General features: G+C 46.5%; 1 protein-coding gene across 1 annotated transcript; it reads right to left on the reverse strand.

The window, feature by feature from the left end:
• Window positions 1-631: 631 nt before the first annotated feature.
• LOC145355544 (cilia- and flagella-associated protein 54-like) lies at window positions 632-10,457 on the reverse strand. The gene is made up of 3 exons (XM_080207792.1): window positions 10,273-10,457; window positions 4,474-4,579; window positions 632-853 (listed from the first exon to the last, which is right to left on the reverse strand). The coding sequence occupies exons 1-3, from the start codon at window positions 10,404-10,406 to the stop codon at window positions 653-655; spliced, it is 441 nt and encodes a 146-aa protein (XP_080063918.1). The 5' UTR covers window positions 10,407-10,457; the 3' UTR covers window positions 632-652.
• Window positions 10,458-11,831: the final 1,374 nt, after the last annotated feature.

The raw sequence follows: 11,831 nt of genomic DNA on the forward strand, positions 1-11,831 counted from the left end.
CTTCCTCACTGCCTCCCTTGTCTTCATTAGACCCACTCTCACCTTGCATCCCATCTTTGGTCAAACTTCAAGCCAGTCAAAATGGAGGGTCTACAAGTCCAGCAGCATACTGTCCACATACAATGTCAGCATGGAGCTAGAGGGCACAAACTGCTCTGTCCCAGCAATGTGACATTCAGTGCAACAGCAACAGCGCAGTGCTATAAGGGGTTGATTATGAATGTTGTACTCAGAAAGTCTCAGGCAAACTGAGGTCCACCTTGTGCATGCCAATCCTTTTCAAATGCATTTGAGACTGATGTGATTTCCTGCTGGCATGATGCAAAATTGAAAGGCGTGGAAAGATTCTGGCGAGCACTATTTTAATAAGCATTTGTGAGATGCAAATGATGTGCATGTCAGTAGGCAGCGGGATAACCAACAGGCCATTAACTTGCTATTGGGAGAATTGTAACCTGTTTATACACAGGTGGGTTTCTGACTTCTCTGCTCTCACTGGATTCCCTGTTCCCACAAAAACTCACCATGGACGGGATGGGAGAATTCTGGCCTATCAGTTTAAAACAATGATCACACACTAAAAAGAGAAAACAACTGCAGGAAAGACAGGAACGATGAAATAAGTTTAAGACTCAAACATTCAGTAATAAAATTAATATAGAAAATAATACAGTTCTACATTTTTCATCATGAAGATTTCTGTACATACCGTTAAGCTAACGCTCTCAATGTCAATATCATCTGGAACAAACATGGTCTTAAATGTTTTTACATCAGTAATGTCATCAATCTTGAACGAACCGAACTGTTGCAGGTACCGTCCATAACACTGCCACAAGGCCAACTTATAGAACTGAAAGTGAATACCAACATTTATTCAAATACCACACTACAACAACACAAAAATCAAAATGTTTACAGAAATGTAAGCCTATTTAAGACATTAATAAATAAACTTTAAAAAAAATGGGAGTGCAATATTCTCAGGGCTGCCCAATAAGGCTGACAAAAGGCAGCAACCTGGAAAGAGTTGAAGGGGCAGAAATTATCACTTGGAGAAGGCAGAGCAAGTGTGATGCCCAGGTTTCCATGGGAAGGCAGGAGGAGATAGGAGACCAGCTGGTCAGACTGAGCAGGCAAGAATGGAGACACAGGAGGTGTGAGCAGCCGTAGTCCCACATACATGACTGTTATGTCAAAAGAAGATCAATCACCTGATAGGATCTGGCAAGGTAAAGGTACAACTTAGTAAGCTTGCAGCTTTGCATATCTCTAAAGATAAATATGGCATAGAGAAAAAGGAGTCCTCCCAGTCAACTGGCAATGTTGAGGCGCTTGTACTGGCAGTCAAATGTATGATAGTTTCTGTCGAGGACATTAGTCTTTCAGAGTTGACTCCAGTCCTGGCTAGCTATGGTATCATGATGGATTCAACATAGATGAGTGTTTTTTTTGAGATGGAGAGAAATACAGCAGTTAACACACATTTATTAAGGCCCTCAACAGCATTAAAAGAATGAATAATTGACTAGTGTCGGTAGAGGAAATGAAGAGAGCTTTGCAGAGCTGGGCCGCGAGGTGGCGGATGGAGTTTAATGCAGAGAAGTGTGAGGTAATTCATTTCGGTAGGAGTAACAGATGTGTTGAGTATAGGGCTAACGGGAGGACTTTGAATAGTGTGGAGGAGCAGAGGGATCTAGGTGCATGTGTACATAGATCCCTGAAAGTTGGGAATCAAGTAGATAAGGTTGTTAAGAAGGCATACGGTGTCTTGGCGTTTATTGGTAGGGGGATTGAATTTAGGAGTCGCAACGTCATGTTGCAACTGTACACAACTCTGGTGCGGCCGCACTTGGAGTACTGTGTGCAGTTCTGGTCCCCACATTACAGGAAGGACGTGGAGGCTTTGGAGAGGGTGCAGAGGAGGTTTACCAGGATGTTGCCTGGTATGGAGGGGAGGTCCTATGAGGAGAGACTGAGGGATTTGGGGTTGTTTTCACTGGAAAGAAGGAGGCTAAGAGGGGATCTTATTGAAACATATAAGATGATTAGAGGTTTAGATAGGGTGGATAGTGATAGCCTTTTTCCTCGGATGGAGAAAGCTAGCACGAGGGGGCATGGCTTTAAATTAAGGGGGGGTAGTTATAGGACGGATGTCAGGGGTAGGTTCTTTACCCAGAGGGTGGTGAGGGATTGGAATGCCCTGCCTGCTGTGGTTGTAAATGCGCCTAGTTTGGGGGCGTTTAAGAGATCTGTGGATAGGTTTATGGATGAAAAGGGATTGGCTTAGATTAGTGGGTCAGTGTTTTTTTTAAAAAGCTGGTCGGCGCAACATTGTGGGCCGAAGGGCCTGTTCTGCGCTGTAATGTTCTATGTTCTATGTGTGCAGACAAGCCAGACCTCAGTTTAATGTCTCATCTGAAAAAGCATTTACTGCACTGAAGTGACAGGATTTGGACTCAAAACCTTCTGACATGGTGAACAGGGTGGAACCAAGCTGACATAAGTAAACAGATATTCATTGAGCTGTTAGGAACCAGATCAGAAACTCCAAGGTATAATATGAAGTTAGGCTAGATCCTAACATTTTTTGATTTTGGCATTATGATGAGCATATGGTATTTCATTCCAGGTATGATTTCACTGATCTACTGGGAATCTTTTATTAAAACAAACTTTATTAAAGAACACAGTTAGAATATAACAAAAAGAATTTGCATAACTTTTACCAATAAAAATACTTAAACATAAAGAATAATTCTTAACAGCCAGCCATCCCTATTGTTCCAATTTAAGAACTGTCCTAAAGATATAAATCCTACGTTACAACCAATTAGCACCAAAAACATATGCTCAAGTGGATGTTAGATTTTCAGCCTTTTAACCTCTCTGGACAAATACAGAAAGAGCCTTCTGGCTCCAGTACATCAGTTTTCAGGGACAGACCTAACTTCAAACAGCAAAACCTCAGAGAAAGAAACCTTGGCCGCGATTCTCAGAAAAGCATTGAAAACTGTTCAAGACCACGACTGTTTCCTCAGTTCAGCTTCTCACTCGAATCTCTGCACTCTGAGCACTGCAGAGGTCCCAGTTGTGAATATCATTATAAGCCTGGGGATGGGGCCTATTCGCGCAAGACAGTTCTGGAATTCTGCGCGTACGCAGTAGTCCCAATCCATTAGTCTCCCAGTTTGCTGGCCAGCTCGATCACTGGCCAACCTGGGACCCCTGCAGTGCTGCCCCTCCAGCACCCCCACAAGGCCCAATCACGGCCCCCACAGCAATTCCCGGCCCAGCCCTGACCTCCTCCACACCTTGGAGTGCCCCGATTCCAGGCCCCATCCCCCAGCAGTGGCAATCCGCACCACCCCCCTCACCCCGGAAGACCCCCACCTGCTGATTCCCCCTTGGGGTCAGACCCCCACCCCGCCCCGGCAGACCACCACCACCTGCCCCACTCCCCCCATATCGCTGCCCTCCCTCTACCCCAGATTGATTCCAATGCAGAGTGGCAGGAGACCACACACCGATCACTCCTACGCCTTGCTCACAATCGGCCCCACCCCCTTGGCACTGCCTGTTGCCTAGTGGGCAGTGCCAAGGTGCCCCCTGGGCATGGGCACTTTGTCCATTGGGCAAAGCCAGGGAGCACAGGCTGGCGCTGTGAGGGGGCACAGGTTGACAGGATGCCCATGCCCAGGGGCACCATCCCCCCGCCCTTAGTCCCCTTGAGAGGCTCCGATTGCCTCCCCTTCATTCTGGCGAGGAGATTCAATCGGGACTTGAAAGTTCCTAATAATCACACTGAAAACATTTTTCAAATACATTTTAAAAAGATTCAAATTACTTACCTGCCTTCCTGCCAGTTTCCAGCATGGTCTGACCAGTGACTGTTCACCGGCTCTTGGGACAGGCACATGCATAAATCCCAGAACAAAGTCGGCAACGCACATCTCCCACCACAACCCATCAGAAAAGTTGCGAATCATGATGGGAGAATCGTGGCCCTATTTTCTGCAGGTTCCAATCTCCAGAGAAACACGGAGCTATTTCTTCTCTTTACAGTTCCGAAGCAGCAACTGAACTGGGCTTCTCTCTGCGAGCCTAGCCCTGCCTAGTCACATGGCTTTTTCTGTTAAAACCTAATAAAGCCCCACTCTGAAAAACCCCAGGGGAAAATATTAAAATAATAACCCTGCAGTAGTTCAGATTAAAACAAATACTCCAGCAATTAGGACCAATTATGTTGCTGCAATAACAACAGAGATTGCCGATGACAGACCAAGCGGCACCGTGTTAGAGCAGACTGTTAAAAAGAAATCCTGTACAGAAGCATGGCTCAAATACATTTCTTAAAGGCACAGTATCATCACAGAACACAGTACTGTAGATAATTTCAAGGATGTTTCATTACAAATAAAAGTATCTTATTCCATGCTGATTGTATTCATAAATTAATTCAAATAGACATACCTGCAAGTTTTGAAGAAAATCCCCAATCTTCAGCAGTTTTTCTTGGTAATAATGAGCTGGTAACAGATTTTCATACATGTTCCAGATAGAAAATAATTCATTGGCTCTGATAAATTGAAACAGAGTCCTGATGAGTAATCAGTTTTGGTGGGTGCAGGAATTGGATGTCTAAATTTCAAGATACAATTTTAAGTGAATACATGTGTACAAGTTTATTAAATCATACATTTATAATATTAGTGGATCTCTTGTGGATGAAGTGATGATAAAAATTATATTTGCATGCCTTTGTTAAATTATCTCCCACTATCTAATTTCCACTTCATCTGAAGATGCTTGATCTGGAATCTGTGTACAGATGAAGTGGAAATCAGATAGTGGGAGATAATTTAACAAAGGCATGCAAATGTAATTTTAGAGATTGGCACTTTGGTGATGGGATTGAGAGATTAGAAAGTTAAATAGAAGTTATCAAGTGTAGCAGAATCGAAATGGGAGCAGCACTCCTGCCCTACTTCTCTGTTACAAAAGGCAAAGTAAAAAAACCTCCCTCTCACTTCTTCAGGTGGCTTCTATCGATCCTTTTACATGAGCATAAACAGCTGTTCTTAAAATTGGAAAAGGTGTTGGAGTTACATTTTACAGCTGAACAGCTGTTCTTTGTTTAACATTAAAATAGTCTATGCCACTATTCTTCCTACCAAAGTGCATAACCTCATACTTTCCCACATTGTATTCCATCTGCCACTTCTCCGCCCACACTCCTAGCCTGTCCAAGTCATTCTGCAGTCCCGCGGTTTCCTCAATACTACCTCTCTTTGTATCATCTGCAAATTTAGCAACTATGTCTGCAGTTCCAATTTCCAGATCATTAATGTATATCATGAAAAGTTGTGGTTCCAACTCTGACCCCTGTGGAACATCATTAGCTCCCGGTTGCCATCCTAAAAAGGACCCCCTTATCCTCACTTTCTCCTTTTCTACATAAGAACATACGAACATAAGAAATAGGAGCAGGAGTAGGCCATCTGGCCCTTCGAGCCTGCCCCGCCATTCAATAAGATCATGGCTGATCTGTCATGTCTCAGTTCCACATTCCCGCCCTCTCTCCATAACCCTTAATCCCCTTGCCTATCAAAAACCCATCAACCCGCTTCTTAAAAATATTGAGCGAGGCAGCCTCCACCACTTCAACGGGCAGAGAATTCCAGAGATTCACCATAAGAACATAAGAAATAGGAGCAGGAGTAGGCCATCCAGCCCTTCGAGCCTGCCCCGCCATTCAATAAGATCATGGCTGATCTGTCGTGGCTCAGTTCCACTTTCTCGCCCTCTCCCCATAACCCTTAATCCCCTCTCCTATCAAGAACCCATCGACCCGCTTCTGAAAAATATTTAGCGAGGCAGCCTCCACCACTTCAACGGGCAGAGAATTCCAGGGATTCACCACCCTTTGAGTGAAGAAGTTCCTCCTCAACTCCGTTCTAAACCGCCTCCCCTTTATCTTGAGGCTGTGCCCCCTAGTCCTACTGTCTTTTTTGAGCGGGAAGAGTCTCTCCACCTCTATCCTATCCATCCCATTCATCATCTTATACATCTCAATGAGATCTCCCCTCATTCTTCTAAACTCTAACGAGTACAAGCCTAGTTTATTCAGCCTCTCCTCATAGCTCAACCCCCTCAACTCCGGTATCAGCCTAGTAAACCTCCTCTGCACTCCCTCCAAGGCCAAAATATCCTTGCGCAGGTGCGGCGCCCAAAACTGCACACAGTACTCCAGCTGCGGCCTCACCAATGCCCTATACAGCTGCAGTAAGACCTCCCTACTTTTATATTCAATCCCCCTCGCGATGAAGGCCAGCATCCCATTCGCCTTCCTGACCACCTGCTGCACCTGCAAGCTGGGTTTTTGCGACTCATGCACAAGGACCCCGAGGTCCCTCTGCACCGTCGCCTGCTGCAGTTTTTCTCCATGCAAGTAATAATCCTTCCTACCATTCTTCCTACCAAAGTGGACCACCTCGCACTTGCCAACATTAAATTCCATTTGCCAATTCCTGGCCCATTCACCCAGCCTATCTAGATCCTTCTGCAGACTCTCCACACCCTCCGCACAACTTGCCTTTCCACCAATCTTGGTGTCATCAGCAAATTTCGACACTATACACTCGGTTCCCTCCTCCAGATCATCTATATAAATGGTAAATAGCTGAGGCCCCAGCACCGACCCCTGAGGCACTCCACTAGTCACCATCCGCCAATCCGAATAGCACCCATTGACCCCCACTCTCTGCCTCCTATTTGACAACCGGTCCTCTATCCACGCTAACACCCTACCCCCAACTCCATGTCCCCTGACCTTCTGCAATAACCTCGTGAGGTACCTTGTCAAACGCCTTCTGAAAATCAAGAAAGACCACATCCATCGGCTCTCCTCTATCCACCGCCCTAGACACATCCTCATAGAACTCAAGTAAATTTGTCAGACACGACTTCCCCTTAAGGAAACAGTGCTGCGTCTGCTCTATCAAGCAATTCCCCTCAAGATGCCTCGCTATTTCCTCCTTGATGACGGATTCTAACATTTTACCTACAACAGACGTTAAACTAACCGGCCTATAATTCCCCGCCTTTTGCCTAGCACCCTTCTTAAACAATGGCGTAACATTAGCCGCTTTCCAATCTTCCGGCACTTCCCCGGAATCCAGCGACGTCTGGAAAATAACCACCAAGGCATCCACTATCACCTCCGCCATTTCTTTCAGAACCCTCGGATGCATTCCATCCGGTCCTGGGGACTTGTCCACAATCAGCCCCTCCAGTCTGTCGAGCACCACCTCTCTAGTAACAGTAATGTCATCGAGACCCTCCAGTCCTACCACCTTTCCATCTCTAACACCCGGCAAATTATTCACGTCCTCCTCCGTGAAGACAGAAACAAAAAAGTTATTCAAGACCTCAGCCATTTCCCCATCCCCTACCACTAAGTCCCCCTTCTCATCCTCTAAGGGTCCAACGTTCACCCTAGCCAGCCTCTTCCCTTTTATATACTTACAAAAACTCTTGCTATCCTTTTTTATATTAAGCGCCAGCCCAGCTTCATAGTTTCTCCTACCCTTCTTTATCAATTTCTTTGTCAACCTTTGTTGACATTTAAACCTCTCCCAATCCTCTTCTCGCCCACTACTCTTAGCTACTCTAAACGCCTCCGCTTTTAATTTAACACTTTCCTTCATCTCCTTCGTTATCCACGGCTGATTACCTCTCCTCCTACGGTCCTTTTTGACCATCGGAATAAATTTCTGCTGAGCACCAAGATCTCCTTAAAAATCCTGCACTGCTCCTCAGCAGACCTACCTTCCAATGCGCTCCCCCAGTCCACATTCGCCAATTCCTCTCTCATCCTACCGTACTCCCCTCTATTTAGAGAAAAAGATGTCCTGAGGCATGGTACATTGATGAGACCATGCAGACACTACCACAATGAATGGACACCGCTCGACAATCTCCTGGCAGGAACGTTCCCTTCCCGTTGGGGAACACTTCAGCAGTGAAAGGTATTCAGCCTCTGATCTTCGGGTAAGCATTCTCCAAGGTGGCTTTGATGACACACGACAATGCAGAATTGCTGAGCAGAAACTGATAGCCAAGTTCCGCTTACAAGAGGACGGCCTCAACCGGGATCTTGGGTTCATGTCACACTATTTGTAACCCCCAATACTTGCCTGGGCTTGCAAAATCTCACAAACTGTCCTGGCTGGAGGCAATTCAAACCCTTTAATCTGTGCTTAACCCTCTCTTCACTCACATTTTCTGCAACTGTAAAGACTTGATTACCTGGAAAGACTCACATTCCAGCCATTATCTTGTAATTGAGTTTGTGTCTACTTATGCCAAATGTGAACCGAACTCTTCACTCACCTGATGAAGGAGCAGCGCTCCAAAAGCTCGTGCTACCAAATAAACCTGTTGGACTGTAACCTGGTGTTGTGAGACTACTTACTATGCCTACCCCAGTCCAACGCCAGCATCTCCACATCATGTCTTCTGTCTGTCAGCCAAATTTCTATGATGTGGATGTGCCGGCGTTGGACCAGGGTAAACACAGTAAAAAGTCTGACAACACCAGGTTTAAGTCCAACCGATTTATTTGATAGTACACTCACTAGCTTTCAGGGTTAGCCCCTTTGTCAGGTGAATGGAGAGTTCTGAACTCTCCATTCACCTAACAAAGAGGCTAACCCCGAAAGCTAGTTAGTGTACTATCAAATAAATCAGTTGGACTTAAACCTGGTGTTGTCAGACTTTTTACTGAGCCAAATTTCTATCCATGCCAGTAAAAAGAATGAAGAAAATGACAGCACAGCAACAGACGCTTCGGCCCTCCAAGCCTGCACCGATCATGCTGCCTGACTGATTTAAAACCTCCTACCCTTCCGGGGACCATATCCCTCTATTTCCATCCTATTCATGGATTTGTCAAGATGCCCCTTAAAAGTCACTGGCGTATCGGCTTCCACTACGTTCCCTGACAACAAGTTCTGGGCACCCACCACTCTTCAGTGTAAAAAAAATCCACCTTGTACATCTCCTTTAAACCTTGCCCCTCGTATCTTAACCTGTGCACCCTAGTAATTGACTCGTAAAACCTGGGAAAAAGCTTGTACCTTGCCTCAAACACAGTTGGCTCTTAGCTTATTTACTAGCCCCCTGTAAGGAACTTTTTGGTCTTATGGTCAAAAAGTGCAGATTAGGTGCACAATCGCAAAACCAAAAATTGATATTCAGTGGGTCTGATCTATCCCAGTACAAATACAGTGAAAAACTCTGCATTTGTATAGCACTGTTAATGTTCCAGTGATCTAATGGGCATCAGGAGGTTATAGATATATGTTAAGTTCAGCTAACCTCTGCAAATGTGGCCCATGCCAAAGTGTACATCAGGTCCACCAGGTAAACTAGTTTAACAGCCTGAACCCACACCCCACTAAGTTGGAAGGCAGGTGTTTCCCACCAGCACAGACTGGCACATGCTTTACTGAGGCATTCCAGTGTCACAACTGACTAGAAGGTGCAACTGGCTAAAACGTGACAAAGTTTCCAGAAGCAGTTCCATTATTATAACATAGGAATTTATAATGGCCAAACACTTACACTGAAGTGTGGCAAAAATAAGATTTTGCATCTCTGCAAATGTCCATTTATATAAATATTAGGTGGGTGCAGCACTTTCCAATCCAGAGCAGTCATGTCAGGGACAGAGATTTGATTTGATTTATTACTGTTTCTTGCGCACCACAGTGAAAAGTCTGACAACACCAGGTTTTAGTCCAACCTATTTATTTGATAACAAGCTTTCGGGGTTAGCCCCTTCGTCAGGTGAATGGAGAGTTCTGGCCTCAGACAGAGCATATAAAGCACAGACAGCTTAGAGATGCAGACAAAACAATGGACCTACCTTGATCTTTCTCTACACTCTAGTTGTAACTGCAACACTACATTCTGCACTCTTTCCTTTCCTTCTGTATGTACGGTATGCTTTGTCTGCATAGTGCGCAAGGAACAATATTGTATACTAATACATGTGACAATAATAAATCAAATCAAATCCAATCCATATTGTCCTTACAGCATGTAGCAGAGAAGGAAAGAAGAGGGGGCAGAACGTAGTGTTACACTCAAGCCAGGGTGTAGAGAAAGATTAATTTGTGAGTTACAGTTGGTTTTAATGGGGTTGAATCTGAAGAGTGCCCAAGGAGGAGGCTGCCTGACCTGGCCTTGCTGGGTTTCTGCTCTTACCCTCTCCTGTACGAGGTGTGGGAATTCACTAACTCCATATTTCTCATGAATTGGTTGAGTTTTTGTTCAAGTGAAGATACCACGGGGTTTTTCTCATCGAGCTTCCCGTAGAACCAGGCTGGTAGGGGGTCCATTGGGGCGGTGGGGTTAAAGCTCCTTCCCCAACCACCATCACACCGCCTCACCAAGCACAACACAAGCCGTTGCTCAGAGACCACCAACCCCACCCCCACCGTCTCCCTGGTGACGAACCCAGCCACTCAGCGCAAAGCTCGGGGCTGATTGACAGCGGTAGTCCCCGCCCCCACCAGTTCCCAGGACAGCCCAGCCATTCAGCGCAAAGCCTGGGGTTGATTGACAGCGACTGTCCCCTCCCCCATAGTCTCCCAGGCGACAGCCCAGCCACTCAGCGCAAAGCCCGGAGCTGATTGACAGCGGATAGCCACGCCCCCATCGTCTCGCAGGCGGCGGCCCAGCCACTCAGCGGAAAGTTCGGGGCTGATTGACAGCGGCAGTCCCCGCCCTATCGTCTCCCAGGCGACAGTACAGCCACGCAGCGCAAAGCATAGGGCTGATTGACAGCGGCAGTCCCCGCCCCAGGCGGATGCCCAGCCACTGAGCACAAAGCACGGGATGATTGACAGCGGATGGCCACGCCCCCATTGTCTCACCGGGTGCCTCCTCCCTCACCAGCACCAATCCCGGGGCTGATTGACAGCGGCAGGCCCCGCCCCCATCGTCTCCCACAGCCCAGCCACTCACCGTAAAGCACAGGGCTGATTGACAGCGGATGGTCCCACCCCCGGACAGCAGGGCACCGCCTCTCAGAGGGCGGCGACAACAGGTGAACCTCAAGGTGGTCACATGTCCGAGGGACGTTGGCCTCACAACGTCAGAACTTGGAGCGTCGGGATGAAGGTAATCGAGGTTAAAATAAATGTAAGGAAATATAAATATACAACGTTGCCGCATGTTTAATGGTCCGGGGTTTGAGTACAGGAATGTGCAGTGACTCCAATATCACCAGAATTTTTCAGTCGCCCTCAGATCCAGGATGGTGCCAAAGAACGAGAGAATTGCAATCTTATTCAAATCAAGGATGCAGAGATAAGCCCATCCATTGTAGGCCAGCCATTTTACCTTCAGAGTTGGAGAAGCTTCCAGAAACAAGGGGCCTTACCTCCCAGTTTCTGGATTGTCAGAGACCAGTGCCTGGCGTGGCGACCCAGTGGAAGTTCTGACCTGTTTGGAATTTGCCTGGGAAGTTTAAACTTCTGCTGGCCGATTCTCCTGCTCCCTGTCTCCAACTCTAAGCCAGAGTAAGAGACTTTGGACTTTACCCAGCAAATGTTAACAGGTTAAAATCTGGACCAATAACTGGCTAACTCCACAACCACTACCCCCCCCCCCCCCCCCCAACCTTACGCATTCACTCCCTTCCTGACTACCAGCCTGAAATGACCTGACTCAGCTATCCCCCCAAACCCAACTTGATTATTCCCTAAATTCCCACCAAACCAACTACTCCCTGATGTAAGTTGATAAACCACAACCATCCA

Source organism: Carcharhinus amblyrhynchos, chromosome 19, assembly GCF_965287045.1.
Source record: "Carcharhinus amblyrhynchos chromosome 19, sCarAmb.v2.hapA, whole genome shotgun sequence".
In the NCBI taxonomy this organism is placed as follows: domain Eukaryota; kingdom Metazoa; phylum Chordata; class Chondrichthyes; order Carcharhiniformes; family Carcharhinidae; genus Carcharhinus; species Carcharhinus amblyrhynchos.